Here is a 27,476-nt window from a genome sequence, read left to right on the forward strand (position 1 = left end):
ATCTATATAAATCATTTGTATCTACACAAGAGGAGAGAATAATCAGTTGGTAGGTCTAACCCTGTGCACCAGGGATTTTGGTTAAGCCCACTTAGGGTCTGCCCTTTTGAAAATATATCTTCTTCCACTTGAAGAAAGAATGCCCCAGTATCTCCAACTATAAAGGTAGCTAAGACTCTCTTCTTCCCTGCAAGCACTTCCAGGAAATTCTCTCATTCTCCTTCTCTCAGAGGGAAGGAGGTAACTGAGCAGAACAAAGCCACCCTGAAACTCTGCAAGCTTCTGCATCTTCAAGCACCTGCAAGCGGAAGGGGGTGGTTATGTGAAACTTGATTCATGGCTGAAGCAACAGGTAGAACAGCTCTAGATGGACTTTAGATGACAACCTGATGGCCATGCTCTTGATGTCACCCAGTTGGCATGGAATGGATCCAGACTAAAAGACTGAGGACCTTTTCATACAGCATGGTCATTGATTATAGTACAACCCCATACCTGTGGGACACAAAATATATCCTCTCTAGGAATTTTCTAGTTTCCCATGTGATTCTATGTTATGTATCTACCAGAGGTTACCATAGAGTTGATTTGGAGGAGCTAACAAATTACTAGAGGACACCTGATCCGTGCAAGAAAAGAGTGATGTTGGCGGTCACCATCTGGACAGTGGATTAGGCTGAATCAGACTGTCCCAAAGCTCCAGGATATTCCAGAGTTTCAAACAAAGTACCCCCTGGGGTACAGTAAAAAAACAACAAACAAAAAAACAACAACATGACACTCTCACTGGATGCACTGTGTGCCATGAAGATTGTCAGCTGTCGGCATTGAATGTTTGCCATTATTTTGTTGTAAGCTGCCCTGAGTCCCTTTGGGGAGATAGGGAGAGTTATAAAGTTTCATTTCATTTCAGCGATCTGTTGGCAGTGAAGACAGGTTTTTTTATTAGTGTAGACAAGCCCCAAGACAGTTGAAAGGTGCACTGGCTGTACTCTCTGTGAGCTGAAAAACATTGGGGGCAAAGCTACATTTTCATTATGGCTTTAACTAAAGCACCATCTAATGCTTCAGCTGAAGACCAAACGTTGCTTCTCCCAGCACAGGGGAGATGAGGAGAAATACCTGGATTTACTCAAATCTAATGTGCCATTGAATGTAATGCACAAAAGTACCCCATCATTGCATAGCATTGAGCCATGGCAATTGAATTAGAGATGACATCAATCAAACAGGAGCTCCAGATGCTCCTGAAGTAGCTTCCCCTTTTGCTTTGGCTCAGCACTAAGATTACCATATTACCAGGGCCGGCCTGCAATTTTTCAAGTGTAGGCGAACAGAATTTTGCCGCCCCCCCCCCCCCCAACCAATCACTGAAAAATAAAAGCGTTGGATAAGCGAAAATGTTGGATAATAAGGAGGGATTAAGGAAAAGGCTATTAAACATCAAATTACATTATGATATTATAAATTAAGCACCAAAACATCATGTTTTACAACAAATCAACAGAAAAAGCAGTTCAATACATGGTAATGTTATGTAGGAATTACTATATTTGCTAATTTAGCACCAAACATTGAACTGGGATATAGGGCAGTGTGGACTCAGATAACCCAGTTCAAAGCAGATATTGTGGGTTATTTTGCTTTGATATTCTAAGTTATATGGCTGTGTGGAAGAGCCCTGAGGGTCCTTCCACACAGCCATATAACCCAGAATATCAAGGCAGATAATTAAAAGGCCACCCAAAGGGAATCTGGCCCCCAGTATTTTTTTTTTAAAAAAACTAAACTAAAATCAGGACAGTAAATAAAAAAGAACACTCTGAAAACGGGAAATCCAGACAGGAAACAATCAGGGCCAGCTAACACCTCCCAACCAAGGATGCCCCCAGGAAGGAAGCAGCCAGGCTTTGAATCTGCAAGGCCACTAAATGCTAATCAAGCTGGCCAATTGCAACATTCACACTAGCTTCAAACAGACAAGAGCTCTTTCTCCCACCCTGGACTTTCAACAGATATATAAATCCCACTTACTTAGCGTCCAACAGACTTCACAACCTCTGAGGATGCCTGCCATAGGTGTGGGTTAAGGTGGGCCTGGCCCCGGAAGTGGGCCTGGCCCCGGAAGTGGGCCTGGCCCCAGAGGCGGGCCTGGCCCCGGAGGCAGGCCTGGCCCTGAAGGCAGCCACAGTTTGAAGGTGGGCCCACGCTCGAAGGCGGCCACAGGCCCCAAAGGCGGCCACAGGCTGAAGGTGGGCCTACGCCCAAAGGTGGGCCCACGGCCGAAGGCGGGCCCAGGCCCGAAAGCGGGCCCAGGTTCGAAGGCGAGCCCAGGCTGTAGTGACCCTGGAAGGAGGAGGCGGGGGTGCACACACCTCAACTGCGCCCCCTAGAGGATGGCGCCACAGGCAAGTACCTAAATTGCCTCATGGCTGAACTTCCCCTGCATATTACACGAATCTAATGTGCACCCTAATTTTGGGAATATAATTTATCCAAAATGGTGAGCACTTGATGCAAGGAAATAATTGCAGGAGTGTATGCACAACTGGGTTTACTGCTTTTATGCTTTCAGTTTGGGTAGGGGAAGGAAGAATAGAATTGGGTCCTAGCAAATGCCAACTGACTTTGTGTGTTGCTCATCATCCATTTTGAATACTTAATGTCATTTAAACAGAATCCATGCAGACTCTGCTATCACTGTCCTATGTGAACAACATAGATGGCACACACTATCACTGATCAGAGATAATGATCTATCAGTGTTATAGCAGATGGCTTAGGTCAACTGGGGGCTGAATGGGAAACCTCCATTGGGCTGGTTCAAGCCCTTGAACAAGTGGAGGCCTAAGGGCTCCCATCCACTCAAAATAGGCCTGGCAAGATGAAGAAATGTTTTGCATATATAAATGGTTATCTCTCTACTTCAGATCGCTTGATGGATTTTATTTTTATAATAAAACAAAGTTACAGAAATGTGCTGCTGCTAGTTAGTCATGGAGCAATTAGTCCAAGCAAATTAATCACTCGCATTTAATGTGGAAATTTTAGAGCTGTGCGGCCTAAAGGGATTTCCTTGAGAACTTCTGACAATTGCTTGTCTTCAGAATAAATTGGACTCTGGCAGTGAGGCTTATTAAGGAATCTTTCCTTTCTCTCTTAGTGTAGAATTAAGAAATCCCACAGAGGGGACACATTTGATCACTTCCCTGGAAGGTCTTTATTCCACAGTGTTATTTGTGCACCATCAAGCTGCAACCCAAAACACTGAGTGTGAGAGAAAGAACCCGAGGGGGAAAAGAACTAGCTCACTTTCTTTTTCTTTTTTTTAAAGGATAGTTATTTTCCAAATTAAATTTAGGTTTTTTATACAGCCCAACCTTGACAAGAGAGAGAAAGGGATTTTTTTTACATGATGGCTTGAAGGGCTGTGTTTTATCAAGTACTGATATTGTTGTATATAGATTCTCCCAACCAATGGAATCATGTTAGTTTCTGGCTGTAGTAAGATAGAGAGCATAGTCATAAAATAAATACTTTGTCAGATAAATTAATATTATGCACAGATTCCAGGTGATCAAATGAGCCTAAAAAGAGTGAATTAAAAAAGGAAAACTCATGGCTGATATGAGATTAAATTAAGATCATAGTCTATTTTATTATGGCATAAGCATTCATGGTTAAAGCACTATTCTCAAGTTGCCATGTATGTTTTTTAGCTGTTTATTTTGTTGCTGTTGTTGTTGTTGTTTTATTATTATTATTGTGTGCCTTCAAATATTTCCTAACTTATGGTAACCCTAAGGCAAACCTTTTACAGGGTTTTTTGGGGCTGAGAGTATGTGACTTACCAAGGGTCAAGGTTTTCATGGCTGAGCAGGGATTTCAACCCTGGTCTCCAGAATTGTAGTCCAACACTCAAACCACTATGCCATACCTGTTCTCTTTTACTCATTTTTGTGGGTGTCCTTCTCCCACTTTATCCGGATAATAATCCCATTGGGTAAGTTAGGCTGAAAACAAATGGCTTAACTGTCATGTTGTATGTATTCATTTCTGTCTCTCTCCAAACCCAGTGCTAACAATAGTGGCCCAGGCTACCTTGGGACTATTCTCCATTACTGATAGCTTTTAAATGGAGGGTGTTTTGTCAACTGTAGTGCATTCTGTAGTTATAGATTCCTTGCACTGGCAAGATTTAGACAAGATGAACCCTGGAATTGTTTCCAATCTTCCGAAGTTTATATCTCTTGTACTGCCTGACCACTATTCCACACTGGAATACTGACTGGTAATCCTCAGGTTGGCTTTGTGTTTCAGATTTCCCAGAAAGATCATTTGAAACATATCCCTTTATTCCCTTTCCACATTTCACAACTCGTATTGAAAAAGGAGATGCAGTGCTATTGTTGTTATTGCTGCTGCTGCATGTCACTGCAGTTGAATGCATTTGCACCCTGAATACATAATGATGTGGATGTACTCTCTTGTAACAGTTGTAGGGGGTTTCACTGTGAGTTCTCTCAAGAGAAATGCCTGATCAGAGTTTGTGATTTGACAAAAGAATGATAACTCAGGCGAATGGATGGCCCAGGAATACCAATTTGTTTCTTCTTCAAGAAGCCAGTTGTTCAGACTTTGTTTCTTAATACAGATGTCTCTCCTGAATGTAGGGCCAAAAAAGAGGAAACGTGTCAGCAAAAAAGATATGGTATGTCTGTATATACATCAGTACCGATGGACTTGGAATGGCACTAAGGAAAAAGGAACACCTTGCATTCCTCACTGCTTTCTCTCCCAACTTAGCTATTAAAGCTGTCATTGGTGACAGTGCCACACCACCCAGACACCCTAGTGATATAAAAAGCTCTTGGGAAAATAGGCCATTAGCACTTGAGCAGCCCTTCCTGCAAAGCTTGTAGCTGATCATATAAGCCGTGTGTGTGCCTACACGGCTTGTATTTTAAAGAAAGGAAAAGACGAGTCAATTTGTGCAGTTGGAGATAGTGGTGGAATGTGTAATATGAAAATTCTCTCTCTTGTTCCTGGAAGAAGGAATGTCTTCGGGTATCATTACCCATTGGAGAAAGGAATTATTTTCATTATTGCAAAAGAAGAAACTAGTTTTTTAACACATTACTTGCAAGTTCAGCTATACCTCCTTCTAGAACTAGGGTGGCCAAACCATGACACTTCAAATGTTGCTGGAATTCAGCTCCCACAATCCTATAACCCCTCATCATTCTCAGTGAAATAACTGGAGATTTTTGGTTGTAGAAGTGAAAATGCATTTCATCAGACATAGCTTTAGCAAAGGACCACATCTCTATGGTTGAACTGGGCCTTACGCTCTTCATCTAAAACAAGCACGATTGTAATACAGCTTCTATATCCAGCTGCTGCATCATTTTATGCCAACCCAGAGACGGTAATTGAACATTTTCTGCCTGTTTTGATGCTTAATCCCAACAGTAATCATGCCATTTTCCCACCCCAATTTTTAAAAAAATCATAAGTGTTTTCTCCTTCTTCATTGTTGCTATATCCCATCTCTGTGTCTTTCCTCTCCTCCCAGCTTTGTCTGTGATTCTTTCCCAGATTTCATCTTTGTTCCACCCAGTCTCCTGAGATCCCATTTCCTTGCTTCTCTTGCCAATTTCCAGAAGAGTGGCTTTTTGTTTTTTGCTTTCTTAATCTTTAAGCTTTGTATTTCTATTTTCTGCATGTGTATAAATTCCCCCTTTGCTGAGAAGAAATGCATAATAATTAAATCTTCTTTTCATATTAAAAAAAATGTTGTTCTGAAACCACTCTAGCATCACATCAGCATCTGCCTTTGGAATAGAGAAGCATCTACTTGCAGAAAACATTGCTAAAAGGAATTTTGAAATAATTTAGCACAGGAGTGTGAATCTTACATTAGCATTCCAGTCCTCTATGGTGAAAATGTGTGACAATGGAGAGCATGTACATGAGCATAATGTCTCTTCGTCATTATGCTCTGTAGCCCAGGTTGCATGATCTGAATTTGGAACAACAGGGCTTGAAGTCATCTGAAGAGCTTCCACAGAGCTCTCCAGGAATTCTCGTCCAGATGTAAAGGGGCTGAAACCTATGCTCTCTTCCTTCTCACAGACAGAGAGATGCAGATCTTAGCAACTTACTTTTAAAAATCATTAATTGTTACAAGAAAGCCAGACACCTCTTTATTAAGGAGACAAAAACTGAATTACAGTGATTGTTTTTCTTTTTTAATCTGAAATGGGAGATATGTCTGCCGTAGGCATAGTAAGAAAACAGTGGATAAGGAGGTGCTTTCCCCCCTCTCAACACTAGAATCAGAGGCAGAAAAATACAGATGTACTTCAGTAACCAAAGTAGAAGTATTCCTCTATATAACAGTGACATTGTTCCATAGAATCACTCTATGAGGTGCCAAACTGTGCTGATTCTGGCATAGGTGAATGCAAGATATATAAGCAGATCTGTCACCTCTCTGCCCTGGGTGTTTCCACACAGCCCTTTAACCCAGGAACAATCATGTTTTAAAAACGTGAATGTGCCCGGGTTAAAGTCCACACATGCCCCAGAAAGTGCATGCTTTTCTATGGCAGATGTCCAGAAGCAGAAGGTGTGAGATGGGTGTATGGACAAGCCGGAGGGAAGTTCAAGAACTCCCCATGGGCCTGTCCACAAAGGGCCGTAGCCCATTAGACCCAGGCTATCTAATTAATTCGGAATAAAGCAGGGTTTTCCTGCTTTGACTCAAATTAATCCTCTTTTACTGGAGGCATCATTTGGACACCCTCCATTTTGAACTGGGAGCTCCTGGGATAAAGGTACTATCTAGATGGGCCCCCAGTCATTTAATTTAAAGAGAACAAAGTTGTTAAGACATGGCTGATTTAAACAATGTTAGATTTGATTGAGCCAATGTTTCTTTGAGATTAGCACTGTCTGTGTATTTTACTATCTGCTGTCACACGTGGATCATGAAATAGGATAAAACCTCTAAGGTGGAGGGTTTCTTTTCTCTGTTGTCTCCAGAATATACTGGAATAAAGTGAAGTTGCTGTAATCTAACAGAAAGGCCAGGGTTATAACTAAAGAAGAAGCAATCATCATTATATGCAGAACCTGGGAGTGTTATGAACTCTGACTAGTTTCCCACCTGGCTAAATGGGAACTCTTCCAGGATGACAGCAACCAGCTGGCTGTATTTGTCTCTTGACTTCCCCTTTACTACTGCATTTCAAGGGGCAAGAGTGGCACTTGATGACATCTCCACTAAGGCATAATATTCTTGTTCTGAGATCAGCCACGGGCCAGTTGTATGATATCTTCACCTCATGCTCAGCTATGAAGAGCATATTACAAAAATATATGCATGGATCCCAGAAAAAACTCTTTGCACAAGCCTCCTTTAAGTTCCTTAATGTAAAAATTTGGATTCCATATCTAGATTTTGTATCAGTTTTGAACACCACGTATGATATTGTAAAAACAGCACATAAAATAAGAGATGACAGGAGGAATATAGTAGAGCATGGTGATTTCCATCTTTTCTGTTCTTTCTGGATATTTAGATGACTGTATTTGTGCTGGATTCCAAAGCAATTCAATGCACTTGTTTACATTAACATGGCCAGAATGTGGATTACATATCTTATTACACTATATTCCTCCTATTATGTAATTATACCGTGTATGCTGTAGATAGTTATTTATTATTTTATCTCAATATTCTCCTCTCCCCTTTGTCATCAGATGTGGAAAAGAGTGGAAGGGCAACCGTTGCAACATAAAAGTTGAGACTTCTGGACCCCTTCAAAATGGTAGGTCCAATGAAATCAATAAAACTTTAGTCAATTTTGTAGAAATGTTTGCTTTGTGTATTTATCTCATTCCCTTGCTTGTCTCTGCAGATGCTTGGACTGGGCTGAGTATTGGATTAGCTTTGCTGTTGATTGAAATTGCAGCCACTGTTTCATGCCTCCTTTCAAAGAGGAAATTGGCAAGAACGTGAGTGAATCCTTTCATTGTTTACCAAGAAAATCAGGCCTTGGAGGGGAACAAAGCAAGGGGAATAAGGCCCATTTTCTTGGTTCAGCTTTCAAGTCTCACCTTGAGTTGTTTATCAACAGGAACATAAACATTTTTCAACCCTAGATGACTTTAAATAGATATAAGTCTCAAAAGAGAGTACAGTGCAACTGGATTGCTTAAGCATTGTGTGCGGTTCAAGTGACAATATAAATCCCAGTATTTGTACAAATTCAGCAACGTTAATTTAATGTACATAGCTATGGAGGGAGAAGTATCAGGGAGCAACAGTGTCCTTTTTCAAAACCTTCTCAAGGACAAATGTATCATCAAATTAATACAAGATTTCACTGGGATACCTTTGGGAGTTCCTCAAACCTTTAAGTTCAAATTTAAGTACATACCTTTAAGGCTCAATTACAAATACTTTTTCTATATGCAAAAAATGTCTTTTAAAAATTACTAACTTTTATTATGTTTATAAAACATAGTTTTATATATATGGATACAAATGCCAAATTTGATATTTCATTAACTAGGGCCCCTTCTACCACTGCCATATAAAATCCAGATTATCTGCTTTGAACTGGGTTGTATCACAGTGTAGACTCACATAATCCAGCTCAAAGCAGATAATGTGGATTAATGTGTATAGTCTGGATTATATGGTAGTGTAGAAGGGGCATAGGATGCATAACCTTTGTCCTCTGATCTTTGGAGCTACACAGCTAATCATACATTCTGGAATGGTGCCACATATAGACCACCATGTGGGATGGTCATCATCACAGTCTTACTTTGGCAGTTCCAGATCACAGTTGTATTGCTGAATCCAAACAGAACAACTGCAGAGGCCATGCTGGTTTTTTGATCCCCATTGCTTGCCGCACTGAACTGACAGACCACTCAGGGTTCAGTTTGAATGAGATAATTACAAAATATGTAGACAGAGGTCTAAATGCTATTATTAATTTCAACTTGAGTAGATCAATTGAGTTTGTGAGGACTTACCAATCCAAGACCTAGGTAATTTCCATTGCTTCGGTAGGTTTACACTAGTTGGGTAAAATTCAAGCCTGAGAGATGTGGTAGTGTCGCTCTTCGCCTTGAAATCTGATCTATGGGTTTACTCTAAAACCTTGTTCAGACATAAGACTTGGTCTGCTGGCCCTGAAAATGTTTTCTAAGACTTTACTGAGATGTGCATGCCAATTTCAAAAGAATCCGTATGATCATCAAGTGTATACTTTGAAGATCCTCCTAATATAATTGCTGGCAGAGAGACCAAATTGCTGTTTTCTATTACATGAAGGTCTGCTATTGACAGTGGGCTTGCCTACAATGTAGAAAAAAACTGTACTCTCTCATAGGCATTGTGATCCAAACAGACAACATTTTTGAAGAATTGCTTGCAAGGTGGTTCTTTGGGCTTTCATTCAGTTCAAAAAACATGCTTTTACACAGCAGTTTTAAAGAAATCTGGATTTTTTGGCATGTAACCAGTCCTTCAGGCAACATTGCAAATGCTTTTATATCGGTATATCAGTTAAGACAAGTCCACTGAATGCTGGTCACAGTGAATGTCACATGTCTCATTGTTATTGTAAGAGTCATAGTTCCAAGAAGACTTGTTTGTCTTGTTGGGGTGTAATATCACGTTTTCAGTCCCTCTGAAAAGCCCTTGCATGACTGAAATTGTTACTGAAAAGGGAGACATAACTCAACCACAACCAACTGTGTGGTTTGCCATAAGACCGTAGCATTGCTGCCATGAAAGATTCCATTGCCTCCAGTCAGGACTGTGATAAATGTTTTGTACAGAATTTTCGCAAGTGCTAGAACCATGAAGGCTTTGCATATTAATGATGCTTAAACTCCAGAGGTTTCATTTTAGAGCAAAGGACCAGGAAATAGCTGGGAGCCAGTGCCAGTTTCACTCTTTCATTGGCAAGTCTCCTCCTTGACTGGATAAGCATGATAAAGATCTTCAGGTGACTAGTGTGTAGCCAGATACATATGACTATTCTGGTTTAATTTTATCTTACAGTCGAAGGATACTTAGAGAAGCCAGAACAAATACATTTAATCCCATTTATCTGTACTGGTTTATTAAAGCAAATAACTATTGAATTTATAAACCCACTTTTTTCTGCCAGGTAAGTAAATCAAATCTAGAGTACTTAAGCCACAAGCAGACCATGGTGTAAGATGTACATTGTAGCCTGTTCAACAACAAATTACAGCTCAAACCTGAGTCAACTCTGACATGAACCCCATTGGGCTTCATGGGATTTAAGTTCCAGACAAGTGAGCATCATGGCACTATCTTTCTGTGTTGGTGAGATTTCATACATCTGCGAGGTGAGAGGCTAAGCTGATGGTAGCAGTGCTTCTTGTAGGATCTCCTGTGTCAGCCAGGCTTTTACGGAAAAGCTGGACTAAATGTGCCGAACAGGTATTGGACAATAATGTAATAGGGGAAAACATTGGTTGAGGATCTCTCAGAGACAACGGCAGTGGTATCAAGCTAGCAGTGGTAGTCCTGCACCGAAAGGGGAAATAGTAAACTGGTTCTGAAGCTTTCTATCTTGAAAACCCTATGATGGAACAACCCAAAATGAAACAACAGACAATGCCAGTAGATAAGGCTCCCAGACCAGAAGGCACTTATCAAACAACTAGAGAAGAGCAGGGGACAAGGGCAAGAACTCTGAGGCCACCTCAGACTGCAAACTCCTGGTTTCCATAAGATCAGAGGTTTAGCTATGCGGAGGTGGGCAAAATGAGACCAATGCCCCCCACCAAAAGAATTCTGCTTTCCCCATGAAATGTTATGTCAATGCCTAAATTACTATCATTAAAGTACGTTTCAGTTGAGCATTCTGAAATCCAATTAAGGCATCCAAAAAATAGGAGCAGAGAATGTTACCAAGAGAATGCAAACACAGCAGATAAAAAGGTTTTATATGTCTGAATCTAGAAATTTTATAATTGAAGGAAGTGTTTATTGAGGAGGCAGAGTTCTTGTTGAGACATTTCCTTTCCCTTTAATTTCTCCCCTGCATGGGATACAGCCATGATAATGAAAATGGAATAATAGTACTAAAATGGTGTAATGTAAAAGAGTCCCAGAGTTATTTCCCCTAAAACCCAGTTAGAAATGCCAATTCATCATCCAGTTCAAAAATCTTTGATTTATTCTAATGTTAATTCTCTTCCAAAAGCACACTATCAATGTACATCAAAATGTAGGCGTACAACTGAATACCTAAAAAAATAGGGTGAGATGTTCTTTTGGCTTTTCAAAGAAAACAAAGTCATTTTCCCCTGAGATGGAGCTGGGCGTGACAGTGATAAGAAGTATGAAGACCCCATTAGAAATAATGTGAAGGGGCAGAAAATGCCTAAGAAGAAGATGAAGCGCAGAACTAGGTGGCTTTGGGCTGTGCATTAAGAGCCTAATCAAGCAAAGAAACATAATAGTTCGGGAATTCTCAGCCAATCAACAAAAGCACCACTTGACTGTCACTAGAGTCCATCTTGACACATGAGGCATGCGCTGAATGGAAAGGATAAGCTCCATTTTCCCTGATCGATTGTGTGCAATGGGACATGATGCCAGTGGAAAGAGAACTTTCATTAAATGTACAGAAGCTTTTAGACACCTTTTAAAGTATTATTTGATGGGTCATAATCTGAATAGGCTGCTTTGCATTTTTGCTTTTTGGAGTATACACACACACACACGCACACACAATCAGCCTTGGGAAAGTGATGTATTTCATGGCAGAAATTAGAGAAAGATGGAGAATGGATTAAGAAATCTTATTTGGATGGGAAAGTCCTTATTTTTTTCTCACATCACCACCACCACACAAATCTCCCAATAGCTACAATCCTGGTCCTATTTAATAGATTTCTGATGGGAAGGCTCTTACAGAATTCTGACTTGATCACCTCCAAATGGACTTTTGAAATGGCTATGTGGTCAGACTGAAGGCCTTAGGTTGAAGGTTGCTATGCTTAATGAATGGGTAGCCTAAGGTGGAGGAATTCCAAAGCATGAATTGAAGCTGAAGAAACCAGAATAGATTGGCGAATCACAGCGACCTCAAGAGGCTCTTCATATTGCAACCAAACCATTAGCAAGGAGTTTGAGCTCATGCAGAATAACTGATTCAGGGTATATAGGCCTTTCTACTTAAAGATTTGGCTGCAGTAGCATTTTTGCCACATAATAAAATTTCATTCTATTCTATTCTATTCCATGTTGACCACTCATCATCCAGTGACTAATTTTTCTCTTGCTTTTTTCTCATGCTCATACACTTTTTCTTCCAAGAATTATAAGGTGGACAAGGAACATAGGATGTCACCTTGTATATGATCATATCATTTAGTCCATCTACCTTAGTATTATCAGCAATGGGTCGAAATTGTCTTCCGCCAGTAGTACTTGAAGATGCCAGGAATTGAAAACAGGAAATTCTGCATGTAACACATATGCTTTGCCACTAAGGCGCCCCCGGTGGCGGAGAGGGTTAAAGCCTTGTGACTTGAAGGTTGGGCTGCTGACCTGAAGGCTGCCAGGTTCGAATCCCATCCGGGGAGAGCGCAGATGAGCTCCCTCTATCAGCTCCAGCTCCATGTGGGGACATGAGAGAAGCCTCCCGCAAGGATGGTAAAAACATCAAAACATCCGGGCGTCCCCTGGGCAACGTCCTTGCAGACAGCCAATTCTCTCACATCAGAAGCAACTCAGGTTGCTTCTGACACAAAAAGAAAAAGAAAGCCACTAAGGTAGTGAATTTTCTCACTCAATCATAATTTGGTGCTGAGAGAGGAGGATTGCTATATTTCTAACAATGAAATGACAATGAATCCAGATAGAGGCCAAATTAAAATAGTGGAGCATCAGGAGAACAGAATGCATAGGTTTCCCATTTCCCAGATTTAACAAGGCTACATGTGGCTACATTTATAGCAGTTGTGTATCTATTCAATACACTGTCCAGTCCATGTCTTTAAAAAATGCTATAATGGAATGCAAAAGGGCTTGAGAAGAAAAAGACCAGGTACACAGATAACCTTCCATGTTGTGATAAAAATATTTGCAGGTGTCTATTAAAATTACAGTTGGCCCTCCACTTTTGTGAATTTAACTTTTGTAGATTTTATTATTCAAGTATTTGATTAATAATTCTCTCTAGGCATTGCTTGGTCCTCCAGCACTCCTTGCCCCAGTGAATGTCTAGGGCACCAATCTATATATATATAAAAGAGTGATGGCATCACGGCGACCCACAAAACAACAAAACTACAGACCCCCCAACCTCGAAATTTGACAACACAACCCATCATCCATGGCTCTAGGTTGATACAACAAAAAGAAAAGAAAAATAAAGTCCTAATTAGAGAGAAAGGAATAATTGCTTTTATCCAATTACTGCCAGTTAGAAAGCTAAGCTCCTCCAACTTGGTCTCCTAGCAACCCAATAAAAATAATAATAAACACTAAAAATACTATAATAACAGAAAATAAAACTAAAAATAATACAAGAAAATAATAAAATATAATAAATTAAAAGATAACTACAATAAAATTAATAAAAAATACAAATAACGTCAAATAAAAATTACACAACAATTTTTAACCAATACCACCACCACTTTGCCAGAGCACAGCTAGTACCTACATAAAGTAACATACATACTTTAAAATCATATCTATGTCCTCTTATCCCCTGTCCTTTTTACTGATGGATTATGTTAGGAATTGTGGGAGTTGAAGTCCAAAACACTTGGAGGACCGAAGTTTGCCCATGCCTGCTCTAGCGCTTCAACATTTTGCAACTTTGGACCCTCAGAAATTGTTTTAATGATATAGAAAACATTATATATCTTGTGTGGAGTGTCTTAATGAACTATAAATCTTGTTGGGCATGGCTCGGCAACACCAGGATTGAGAAAGTATGTCTTGCTTCAGTATGGCTTTACAGCTACTCATCTGTAAAGTAACTTTTCAAAGTCTGAAATATATTCATGAAAGAATTATTTGTGACCATTGTTGCTACACTTCAGGAACTGATTATAAAATATTACAGCACTGATACATGACAATGGCAAAACTAAACAAAACTTCTATTAGGTTAAGCTGCTCTTATTGGAACCAATGTAAATAAGAGTATTATCATATGTGAAAGGCCATTTGAGTTAAAATGGCATAAATTAGCAGGGAAGTTTCTGAAATAGCTTTTCCTCTTAATCCATTGGTTTTCTTGTTTACTTATGTAAAACACGGTAAAGACAAAGCTTAACAAGAATTAATCATTACCTTAATAGTGAAAGCAACAATTCTTGTAAATGGGAAATGGTTAAGTGTCCAATAATATTACAGAGAATTGTTTGCTGAGGATTTGGTGGTTACAGAAGATCTGGTACATGCTCTTAAAATTACTCATTCGGTTTATAGAAGAAAAAGAAAATAGTAATTTTAAGTCCTTTACAGACAGTCTTTTTTTAAAACTCTTAAATTCAAATGTTCTTTTGGAATCACAGATGATATTATTATTATACCACATAATCCCAAAGGATAGTTAAAAACATAATTTACAAAAACACAAAAAGAAATGTTTGTGTTATTATAATTGCAGCAGGAGCCCAGATCATTTTCAGAGGAGGTAGGTATTAAAACAGTGCTAGAAGAAATTGACTTTGCTGGAGTTGTAGTCCAAAAAAACCCAGACTTTCTCAAGCTCTCTGTATTTGTCTGCAGCAATAAAAACAAAAATACCCTAAATCAACTAGTCCCCAATTGAGTAGATCAGTCAAATCAGAATAAGTTACCTAAGTCATGACTTTCCAAATTCTCGCTGATTTAATACAAGGCTGTGAATCATATTTCCTTTCAGATGTTGTGCAGCTCCTATCATCCTTAGTTAGCACAGTCAGTGGTAAAACCTGTTGAGAGGATTCTCATGAAATTCAGCTCCATTTTGCCTTATCTTCGGTGTCAGTTTGGATTGTGCAGGTGCCGAACCAGTGCCTGGATACTTTGATAGCAGGCTTGCACAATTTGTGGTCCTTCAGGTGTTCTTGTACTTTAGCCCCCAGAATTCCTGGCCATTGGAGCAGATGACTAGAACTTATGGGATTTGGAGGCCCAAACACCTGGAGGGCTGCAGGTTGTAGAGGTCTATTTTGTGAACTGGATTAGGGCCAATAAACTGAAGGTGAATACCAATAAGGTGGAGGCTTAGTGGACTGGTAGCTCTTGAGTCCAAGAATTGAGGAAATACTTAGCTTGATACTTATAGCTACTGCTGGTTGGTTACACTTTTCCAGCAGTAGCAGGGATGTAACTTGTCAGTGTTCCTAGATCAAAGCCTACATAGTCCAAGAAACTTTTTATCTCAAGAGTACTTGGTGCCAGCTTCAATTGATGTAGCAGTTATGGGTTTTTTTTTCTTGGAAAGAGATCACTTAGCCTCAGTCCATGCACTGACAATCTTCTAATTAGATCACTGCAATAAACTCTACATAGGGCCATCCTTCAAGAAGACTTGGAAGCTGTAGCTAGTGCACATAATACATAATGCCATTCTTTTTAAAAATATATATATATCACTGTTTGGCAGTACCTTTCTTGGTAATGAACACCTTAAAATGCTTGGGAGCTTGATGTTTGAGGGCACATCTTCCTAGGTATCTGCCTGAGGATTAAGATCTGCTAGGGGGGCCTCTTCCATGTCCCACCAGTTAGATCAATGCACTGTTGTTGTAGCTGTGTTTGTTGCCATTAAGTAATTTCTTACTTATGGTGACCATATGCGACCATACATGAACCAAACCTATCCCAGGGCTTTCACAGCAAGGTTGGTTCAGAAGGCATTTGCCATGGCCTTCATTTGGGGTGGAGAGTGAATGACTTGCTCAAGGTCAATGTGTTTCCATGGTTGAGTAGGTATTTGAATTTCCAGTGTCCTAGTCCAACATTCAAACCACTATACCATGTTGGCTCTCAGTATTAGACAGGTGTAGAAATTAATCATTTCAGTTCTATTCCTCACTATGTAATACTGATTACTACGGTGTCATCAGGCAACTAATGGTTTTTGTTTTTCCTTTGCCTCATTGACTTATAACCCAAAGCCACATACATATAAAATACCCTTTAACTCACTATTTCTTTGACATTGTGTCTTTTTTACAGAAAACCTGAGAACTTCAATACAGCATTTGACAACCCACTTTATGAGGCTCAGAGTGTAAAGGTAGGTGGAAATGTCTGACATAAACATTGGGAAGTAGATGATATAAAGCTGCAATTGTTTTCCAAGGATATTGCTCATCAAAAGCAGTCTGAGCATCCCTCAGTGAAGGTATTTCCGTGAATATGGCAATTCTTTAAAAAGTAGAACATTTTTAATAGCAATTGAGGAAAGACTTCTATAACAATGTACTCTCAGGACACTAGTAAACTCCACCTTGATATCAATTTAGTGCTAAGAATATCTCTGCAGCCATAGTTATGTTCACTGAAGGCTGGTAAAGCAAAAAGATTCTGACAAGAGTTGCTAATCATATTGTTGCATTTAGGAAACAGCAGTGTTTCAATTCAAAGAAGTTTGCACAAGGTTGCCTATGCATCCCTTAAGGGTAGGGCTAGTGGTGTCGCTATAGTTGGTGTTATCCAGTGCAGTAACTCATGGTGTGTACATTGTCCTCTTTAATTCTGTAATCTCACAGTGAGCACGATTGTAAAATTGTTCCAAACCAAATTTAGCAGAAAAAATATTCATTCCATTGAGTTCCCTGAATCCCATTTGCAGATGCCACATTAAAGGGTTTATTGTTCTTATCTGTGGAAAACCTACAAATGGAATTAAACATCCATTTGGGGTAAATAGCTTTCAGGCATCATTAAAATGTGAATTCAGGGCAAACACTGAAAAATGTTCAGGGCCAGGGAAACACTACTTTGTGTTAAACTTCCACGGCATTCCCTTGATTGCACTTACAATTACTTTGCAATTGTCTTATGATAGCTATTAACTCTATTTATTAAAAACAACTAATCAAAAGGATTTTATCAAGAATGATTTGGAATCAAAGGAGCAAATTAAGCTTACTGCATCTTTTCTGCCCAGCTCTCATCAGCAATGCAGCACAAGATAGCAGTGGCAAATAACATTTTCTTTATCTTTTCATGAATATGCAATAAAATTCATGGGCTCTTAAGTAAAATTAACCATGGCATGGCACTTACTTCCAGTAAAAGGCTTCTCACATCTGATTTGAGATCAGATTCATTCAGTGGCAATTTTGTCATTCACTAGTAAGAGGGTTGTGTTTGAAAGAATTATTGTATTGCAGTCTTCCCATTTCAACTGTACATTCTTATGTACGTTCAAACAGATTTGAGCAGGATTCATTTAGTGCTCTTTCACACAGGACCAAAACCATGACATGTTTCGGATTAACCAAAGGTGTCCAAGAGACACCTCAGGTTAATCCGGATTAATCCAGAGTAAACCATTGAACTGTTGAATTTTCCTACCTAAAGATTGGCAGTCCGAAGCCATGAGTCGGGGTGAGCCCTAGCTCCTTCCAACCTAGCAGTTCGAAAACATGCAAATGTGAGTAGATCAATGGATACCACTTCGGCAGGAATAAAGTTGCCCATGCAGCCATGCCAGCAACTCATCCAGGAGATGTCTACGAACAACAGGCTCCTCGGCTTGGAAATGGAACAAGACCATTTCCCCATGGCCAGAGTTGAGCACCGCCTCCAGAAAGCCGGAGATGAAAGGGGAAGACTTTACCTTTGTTCTGTGTATTTGTGTGTCATTGTTATTTCACTGTATTTAGGCATTGAATATTTGCCTATTTGTGTATGTTGTAATCCACTCTGAGTCCCCTCAGGGAGATAGAACAGACTATAAATAAAGTGTGTTGTTGTTGTTGTTGTTGTTGTTGTTATTAATTTATTTATTGATATCCCACTTTTCTCTCAGAAAAACCAGTACAATTTTAAGAGCATTGCAAGTTCAGCCTTCTGTGCACTTTTGTTTTGAACCATAAATTCTACTATACACAATATGAGTTCCAAGTGAACATCCATAAGTGCCAGTCTACTTGCAGTAAGAATTAACACAGAAAAGCAGGCATTGTAAATCAGCAGAAAAGGAGACTGGTCTTCATGTGCTTATTTATGGTCTGGATTTATTCTTTTTAAAAGCCCAATGCATTTCAGTCTGTACATAAATTGATTGGCCTTCTTTTGCGGTTGCATTAAAAATAAACAGAAATACATTAACTTGGAATCTTTTTTACAAGGGCAATACATAAATAAAATATTGTATTTATAAATTACCATAACAAAACATGCTAGTTTTATGTTCAGCTACATACATGCCATTAATTAAATCAACAACAACAATGTCTGGACTTGCAAATAAACTTTCTACACTAACTGGACTGATAAGTAATACAAGAAGAAAAATGATTTTATTATTATTTATACATTTTGACGGGCAGAAATAATGGGGGGCCTAGAGAATGTGGTGTAACCGGCTTCAGGGACATCTAATACGATCTTGCAGGGAAGCTAGCTACCATTTTTTACATGTGGAGTGGAGTAGGCTGTTAGGAATTGTGGGAGTTGAAGTCCAAAACACCTGGAGGGCCGAAGTTTGCCCATGCCTGTTTTAGACTCTCTGAAAGCAGTGTTTACCACGACACCTCTGATGTTTCTTGTTATTTTAAAGGAGATGTCTTGCTTTTTCTTACACCCTGAGATATTTTCCATTATAAACCAAGGGTTTTTTGGCAAAGCCCTGTATATTTTTGAATGCATGAGAGCAACGGAGATGGTTGGTCTGTGGCCTGTGCTGTTTTTGTAACAATTCCAAACCAGCTAACTCAACAAATATTTTGGATGCCATATGTCACGGATACCCTCTTTCAATAGGTTGTTTTGAAAATACGCAGGAATTCCTTCTCCTAGAAACAATTCCATTTTAACCAAAACAGTTGGCTGTCAGGGAAATTGTGTCCCATTGCTCTGAGATGTGAGCTATCCAGTCTGAGATAGGTGTTGGCATCAGTGGGTTTTCTCTGTACAATACAGAGGAAATGAGATCCTTTCTTTTTAAACTGTCAGATCTCAAAATTAACTTTTATACTGCTAACATGAACATCAAAATTAAAGGAATGGATTGTATTGTGAAATTACTCAAAATCTACTTCATTACCTCTCCAAATATAGAAAACATCATCCAGGAATCTAGCACCAAATATTAGTTTATCATTATATCCTCTATTGGGAATAATTATTTCTTTTTTCAAACTCTCTGTATAAATTCGTAACTTCGGGAGCCATGGGACATCTCATGGCTACTCCCTTGATATGCCAATACAAATTGTGATTGAATGTGATATAATTCTTTTTAAGGCTATTTCTGCCAGGGAGAGTATGAAATAAAAAGAAGGGTGTTTTTCTTCTCTCCTGTCCAAGGTGGTTTCTAGTTTCTCTTCCATGGGTATATTGGTGTGTAATGACCTCCCATCCATGGTGTCTAATCTCCATTCTGCAGCCTCCAGCTTTGGAACCAGTGGCATAATTTATAGACCATTTAAAAATATTTCATACCTTTCATTTCATCCTATATACAAGACTTCACAAATTTTATAAATAAAGCAGCACCACTAGGATAGAAAGGGGGAGATTTATTAGGTCACTTTTGCATTTATTTTGCTGATGAGCATAGAAACCAATTAAGTCTGAGGACATAATACCATTGACTCTCCTGATTAGTGAAACGTACATTCTGGAAGCTGACCTGGCTTGTGATACTTGACTGGCATTTTTATAAAGCCACCAAATTCCCAAGGTAGCTTATAATATTATGAGATGAGTATTTTCTTTTTCCAGCCTCACTTCCTTTCTTCATCCTTCTTGTTTGAACCTGTAAGCTTTTGGATTTATAGAGCTGGCCTGGCAACATTACTGTTGTTCTCTTCAGTTCTGAATAAGATTGCCCTGAAGCCAATGTTCGTCTCTTTTGTAGTCTACAGAGTGTTCTGCCTCACTGGAAGCTCGGATCAGTGTTTCTCCATGGCAGGCACAGCAGGAGGTATGTGTGAATAGTTTTCTTTTAAAAATGCTTTCTGGAAAAAAATGTATGCCCTGGGGTGGATTGTTGAATTGATTCCATTCTATTACTTGTAGGTGTGGAACTGCCCTTTTGAAACCCATCTTTATGTTTACAAATAATGTTTTACTCACATTTTTTAATTGTTCCTGGAATACTAATACGGTGGCCCAGTTTCATGAGCTGCTTTACTAAGGAAGTAATTTAGAATATTAAGAAAGTGGATCCTAACAATAGCATGAAAATGGCCTAGCTTGTGTTAGAAGAGGTCCGCACAACCTGTGCCCCCTCCCAGGTGTTTTGCCCACCAGCTCCCAGAAGCCCTAGCCAGCTTATCCAATGGTCAGGTATTCTAGGAACTGAAGTTCAAAACAACTGGATGGCCGCAGGTTGTGCAGACCTATGTTAGAGAAATACATATTCTTGACACTGATTGCATGTGTGTGTGTGTGTGTGTGTGTGTCACCTGTCACTTGTCAACTTATAGCGACCCCATGAATTTCATTGGGTTCTTAGGCAAAGAATACTCAGAGGTAGTTTTGTCAGATCCTTCCTCTAAATCAGTGCTTCCCAACCTTTCGGTCTCCAGGTGTTTTGGACTTCAACTCCCAGAAATCCCAGCCAGCTTACCAGCTGTTAGGAACTGTGAGAGCTGAAGTCCAAAGGTCCTGGAGGCCCAAAGGTTGGGAGCCACTGTTGTAAATTATAGCACAGCATCTAGTGTTCTTTGGCAGTCACCCATTCAAGCACTAACTGGGTTAGCCCTACTTAACTTCTAAGTCTGGATGGGATTGTGTGCCTTTAAAATATTTAGGTTTACTGATATTGTTGTTGTTGATGTGATGATGATGCCTTCAAATAGTTTCTTACCTATTAAGACCCCAAGGCAAACCTATCACAGTGTTTTCTTGGGAAGGTTTGTTTAGAAGAGGATTTTCTTCATCTGAAGCTAAGAGAGTGTTATCTGCACAGTCACCCAGTGGATTTCATGTCTGAGTGGGCATTTGAACCCTGGTCTGAAGAGTTTCAGTCCTAGGTTCTAACCATTTTACCACACCTGCTCCCACTGATACTATACCAACACAATATTTATTTTCCTTGACCTTCCTCCCTTCTGGTGGAAAGATTTGTGACACTTTCTCAATTCAAAATCCCAGGCCCCCTTCCTTCACCACTTAATTTTTTCCAAATTTCTTGCTCTGAATATCTTTTATCAAAGCAAGGTATTGTGGGTGGAGCGACATTGAAGAATACCTGTGCCACACTGAAGAATATCTGTGCCACTGCACCCCTGGCAATATAAGGCTGCAAGACTTTGCTTTGAAGATCACTCTGAGTAAAGTATTGGGGTTCTAGCAGGCTTTGCTGTGGCATTCCTGTTCCAGACAATTAGCAGAACTAGTTCTTCTAAACCTATCTGTATCCTACACTGAAAAGCCTCTTCGTCCACTTACTGGTTTTAGATACCTCTGAAGAATAGCAAATATGGTTCTTTGGAGCAGTGGTCCTTCCATCCTTTCACTTTATTGCACTGCCTTGTACTATCTAATGGGAAGAGTAGCTCTGCCTATGTGGGGAACAATTTAGATAGGATAAAAGGAGAAGAGATTTGGGATCAGCTTGGTTCCTAGGGTCCATTTATCAATCTTTGAAAAAGTACATACAGCATGGAGTTACATATAACCTCAATAACAGAGCACTGGGCATATCTATGCCTCAGTGTCCAATTGTACATTTGATTATTTTACACCAATAGATGTTGCCTCAATTGCATTAATTGTTGATTGGTTTCAGTCTATTAATCACACTTAATTCCCATTGAAATCCATATTGATTTCAATCAGATATAAATGTGCCTAACTTAACCCAGATTCAACCCTGCTGCTTTTTAAATGGTCAATACAACCATAGTTATCTTCTATTACAAGCATTTGGTATATGCACATGGATTTTAACTTAATTTAATACAGTTTATATTTCTGTTTTAACATTTGCATATTTATATATTTTAAACTGAATGCTAATGCTTTTATGTCAAGTCGCTTTGAGTCTCCTTCGAGAGGGATAATGTGGGATATAAATTATTATTATTATTATTATTATTATTATTATTATTATTATTATTATTATTTCAGAAAACAGCATTCCAAAATTCAAGAGATCATTGAGTTTTCATGTAAATTCATGTAATCTTACAGTTTCCTCAGAAGTAATCTGGCAGCCAAATTCCATAAGCTTCACTACAAACTGGGCAATCTGCAGTTACATCTTTCCATGTTATCCAGTGAGAAGTCCAGCCCTTTATCAGTGATGCAGTTGGTTTTAGAAACTGTCAGGAATGACAAAAAACACAGAGTCCATTGCCTGGAGGTTGACATTTATCTTCTTTTTTCTTAAATAAATGTGCACAGTGTGGGCTTTCTTCCATACACCTGTGTAAAAGGCTACCGTATAGCAATAATCTTACCAACGATTTTGTGACTGAGATTTGGAACTATGTCCCATGAGCTACATTACCAAGAATGTTTAGTTTGTAACTATATAACATCTGAAACATATCTGTGCTGTCTGCATATCACAATCTATGCTTCAATAGTATAACCCAGCTCAGTATTCAATTCCCTGTTGGTCCTGCTTCCCATTTGCATAGACAGAAGCACCTTTGGCATGAAAAGATTATGCATGAGAATTTATATATGCACCCCAGGCATTTAGTTTGAGGTCAAAGAAATATTATATAATCTGTGAGAAAAAGAGAATCTATTTCTAAGGTACTCCCAGAATGCAACTTCCCTACCAGGACAAGCCCAAGACATATAGTACAACATCTGTACCCCATGGGATTGGAAACCCATGGTTTCATTTATCACATCTGATAAAATATGGCCTCCCAGGAAATTTCCTAGGTCTTCTAGGTGATTTTATGACATGCTTCTGTTGACCCTAGAGTTTTAATGGGGGACCTAGAAAATTCCTAGAAAGGTCCTATCTCACATTTCCCCCATCCATACTTGTGAAGGTGGTGAAACCAAGAGAAAGAAGTACAAGGCAAGTTGTATGACACACATACAGCTCTATCATCTAACACCCTTAAACATTTGCCAGCTGAAGGAATTTCTTTTTTCCTTTCTATTGGTAAGATTATCTCTATAAGAAATTATTCAGAGAAATGGTTCAGAGGAGAAAGGTTGGCCTTTCTATTGCTAATTTGGTACCATAATTGCCATAACCCACATACTGAAGATTTGGACTCGTAGCAATCAGCACTAGGATTGATGGAGCCTTTTCATATATATTGTGGATATAACCTCTTCAGAACATGAAAGTCACTGTATTGTGATGTATGAATGCTTTAATTGCTTCAGATATCATCAGCAATCACATGTCTTGTTTTTAAAAGTGGCATAAAAAAGGGTTGATTTCTAAACTACCTTGTAATCTTTTTTTTTTAATGATGAGGTGGGTATGCTAGTGTATTGCAGCAATACCAAGTCTTCTGGAAGCTTTAAAGCACCACAAAACTTTACACTATTTTAAAAATACATACTACCTTTAGAAACATTGTAGCTTTTAGTAGCATAGTGATTATAAGCATATTTCAGGATAATAAACTTGAGTAAAAGTGATGCAGTGCAATGTCTGATCATGCAAAAGTGTATAAATATTGTCTTCACTGTGACCTGGCAGTCATTGTGTTCCTTTGTATATAGGTTTCTGTTTTTCAAATAAAAAAATTCTTGTAGTGATTAGGAGGATCCTAAAATATACAGCAGTACCTAAATATATGCCTAAATATCGTAACAGCATGAGATCCTGATTAATTGGTTATTACTTGGTTATTACTTAGATTGTAGACCAACCAATACCAGGTGCTATAGGCTATATTTCAGAGGAAAGAAAGAGTCAAATAATCACTGAGTATTACTTACTTAATTCATAGGGGCACCATACGTCTACTTGAAGGTATATATACAAACATACTATTAGTGTTCAAAAATATATATTTCTCTAGTACGTGCTACTGCTTCTTAAACTCTCTCTCTCTCTCTCTCTCTCTCACACACACACACACACAGCACTAAACTATAGCCAGTGTACAGAATTTTTCATTTATCATACCAGTCAGAGTTGGGCATAATCTCTAATCAAAATACAAATTCTTTTTTGTGCTTATCACTGTCTCCTGTCCTAAACTGGCTCACTGGGTGGTTGTGCATATACAACAGACTCCCATGAGGAAGGCATTTGTGTATATCAGCTGACAATCCAATAACTATTCTTATATCAGTGAATAATTCTGTGACAGCTTCAGCAATAAAACATTCATATTTATTTTTAACCGGTAAGAGCTTACTTCTATAAACGTATAATTGGACGGTGAAAGTGCAGGATCAATCGTACCATTAGCCATTAGAGGTAACAGATCCAAGAGATAAGAGGGGCAGTGCTTGCCATATAGAATGGCCCTGTATCCACCTAAACTAGTTATCTTTTCTTAAATACACTGAAGGACATTCCTCCATTATTCATTTTGAACTGAAATTCACTGTGTAGTTACAATACATAATCGTAGCAATTTGATGCTATTTTAACTGACATGGCTTTATCCTTCCAAACTTTTGTAATTTGGTGAGATACTTAGAATTCTTGAAAGCACTTATTGTTACAGTTATAGGTCTTTGGTTTAGAATTCCAAGTATCTTGCAAAACAAATGATCTGTAAGATAAAGATGGCCCTTAAAGTGAAATCAAACTGCTATAATTGTGCGAAATTATACAGCCATAGTTGCCAATGTGGTTGACTTTTATGTTTCATCATTTTATTCTTTTCAGCGTGAGCCAGTCCTGATTTTGATATGAATTTGATAAGCCATTAATCCCCCGCATTCTTTTGCAATAACTTTATATTTCTGTTACACTCACACCAGGTTTCCTACAACAATGATGTAATGCCTACTTCCTTTGCTAATCCTCTCTATGGCACAACAGAAGGGGAAGATGCCGTGAAACAGTAGAGGTGGGCACAATACAGGGTGGACATTTTATTCAACTTTATCTGATGTAATGTACCTTGCTTTTTTTAAAAAAAAAATGAATTGACTAATGGCATAGCATTTGTAAACTGAACAAAAATAGAGTGATTTTCATATTAGAAGAGTAATGTTCTCCAGATTACACTTCATTCAAAATAGCATCAAGTCCACCCACATGGGGAGGCAGAGCCTTAAATGGTAGTTATGTTGGCAGCAATATTCTTGGTAATTATTTGTTTTGAATTGACTAGATGGTTGAGCAGCTCAAATTCCAGTGTATTAATAAAGAAAAGTTTCATTTAATCTAAAGCAGGATTGAGGTTTTCTTGGCATTCTAATTTTACTGCCTTTATTGAAAAATGATGACTTAAAAATGTTCATGCTTCTAAATGCAGGGACTTAAAAAGTTATATTACACACAAAATAACAGCTTCGGCAGAATCCAAGTGATCAGAGTGATTGCAATAGCTTTGCTCTTACAATAACAACATAGCGTAATGGATACTTTAGAGAACTAATCTGTTTTGCTTGACTTTGTCGGATCTACACCAAACCAAACATAGTTTCAAAGATACCACCGTCTTGCCTTCTGATCTCACTAGCCATGTTGGTGGGGATAGGCCAGAAGGCAACTTTTCCAAATTTTAAGCAAAGGTACCAAGTATGCGACCATAAATTCAATTTAGAAATGGCGAGGTGTAAATGTAATTATTTTAAAAATTCTAACAACATATGCTTGTGATCTCATATAGTCTAGACATTATTAAATGATTCTTAAATATTTGGCAACTGTCTTTACTTTTGGGAGGTACTCCACACAGTGGGATCAGAGGTTGAACAGTGGTCAACATATTTTACTAATGGAGGCCATAGAACCCTTAAATATCATCAACCGACTTTACTGTTGAACAGCCTATACCATAAACCTGTACTGTACACTGTAGAGAAGCAATGCAAAAGAGATCCCCATCTAACCATTTGATTTAATATAGAAACTGTATGAATGTTTGAATGTGCTTTTTTATAGCAGTTTCCTGTCACAGAATATGAGATCTGTCACTCTCTGGACTCTCTTTGCAGCAAGGTGGGGCTTTTACCTAAAATCTTCTTTAGATTTTTGCATTTAGATAGCATTTTTAACAGAAGTATGATAGATGCTGTCTCCCGTTCATCTCGCCCATCATGTAATCATTGCTCAATGCACTTATTGCACAAAGAACAAAATCTGCATTTATATTTCCAGAATTACAATTGCCTTATGTTTGGCAATCCAGTAGGAGTAACCTCAATATTGAAATTGAGGAAGCCAAATCTATTTGAGCCTGGTCCATAGGAAGGTAACCTGTGGGCCATGAGCCACATGTGACCCGTGAACTACTCAATGCATCCCCAGTTTACTCCCACATACACATCTCCAGGATATTTCTGAAGTATTACAAGCTTTTCACAACCTTTCTTGTACCACGCTGCTATCAACATATCTCTGGTAATAAGCATCAAAACACAGTAGGATATTAACATTGTGTGTCAGCTGGCTACGACTTAAAATCAGAATCAAACATCATTTTAAGTGAAGACGAATTGCAAACCAACAGTGTTATCTTACCTTTCAAGTCTTGCACTTTTTAACATTTATAATTATGTTTTTAAAAACTCTTTCTGGAACCTTTGTGCTAAAGAACTGTGCTAAGAAAGCTCAAGTAACTCATGTAAAGGTAAAGGTTTTCTCCTGACATTAAGTCTAGTCGTGTCCAACTCTGGGTGTTGGTGCTCATCTCCATTTCTAAGTCAAAGAACCGGCATTCTCCGTAGACACCTCCAAGGTTATGTGGCCAGCATGACTGCATTGAATGCCATTACCTTCCTGCCAGAGCAGTACCTATTGATTTACTCACATTTGCATGTTTTAAAACTGCTAGGTTGACAGAAGCTGGGACTAACAGCAGGAGCTCACTCCGCTCCCCAGATTCAAACTGCCAACCTTTCAGTCAGCAGGTTCAACAGCTCAGCGGTTTAACTCGCTGAGCCACCAGGGTCTCCCAAGTAACTCAGGCATTAGTTAATTTCAATTCAGGTTGAAAGTACAAGATTGGGAAAAAGACAACGTAGGGGAAGTCATTGTCCTCCACTTGAGTGATCAGGTTGGACCTACTGCTTTAGCACAACTATTTGAGAGACAGTTTTGAAAAATGACAAATACAAGCAAACTTCAGTTAACAATGCCTCTGCTAGCAAAAGTTCCTTT

The 27,476-nt window shown here is 38.9% G+C and overlaps 1 protein-coding gene across 1 annotated transcript in view; it reads left to right on the forward strand.

Moving 5' to 3' along the window:
- malrd1 (MAM and LDL receptor class A domain containing 1) overlaps positions 1–25,540 on the forward strand; it is a 225,812-nt gene extending 200,272 nt beyond the window's left edge. Inside the window, exons 29-33 of the mRNA XM_062984307.1 lie at positions 7,768–7,835; positions 7,926–8,022; positions 16,256–16,316; positions 20,115–20,180; positions 25,127–25,540. Coding sequence (XP_062840377.1) covers positions 7,768–7,835; positions 7,926–8,022; positions 16,256–16,316; positions 20,115–20,180; positions 25,127–25,213 — 379 coding nt within the window. The 3' untranslated portion in view covers positions 25,214–25,540. The remainder of the gene's footprint in view (positions 1–7,767; positions 7,836–7,925; positions 8,023–16,255; positions 16,317–20,114; positions 20,181–25,126) is intronic.
- The last annotated feature ends 1,936 nt before the right edge of the window (positions 25,541–27,476 follow it).

The sequence above is a fragment of the Anolis carolinensis genome, chromosome 6 (genome assembly GCF_035594765.1).
Source record: "Anolis carolinensis isolate JA03-04 chromosome 6, rAnoCar3.1.pri, whole genome shotgun sequence".
Classification (NCBI taxonomy): domain Eukaryota; kingdom Metazoa; phylum Chordata; class Lepidosauria; order Squamata; family Dactyloidae; genus Anolis; species Anolis carolinensis.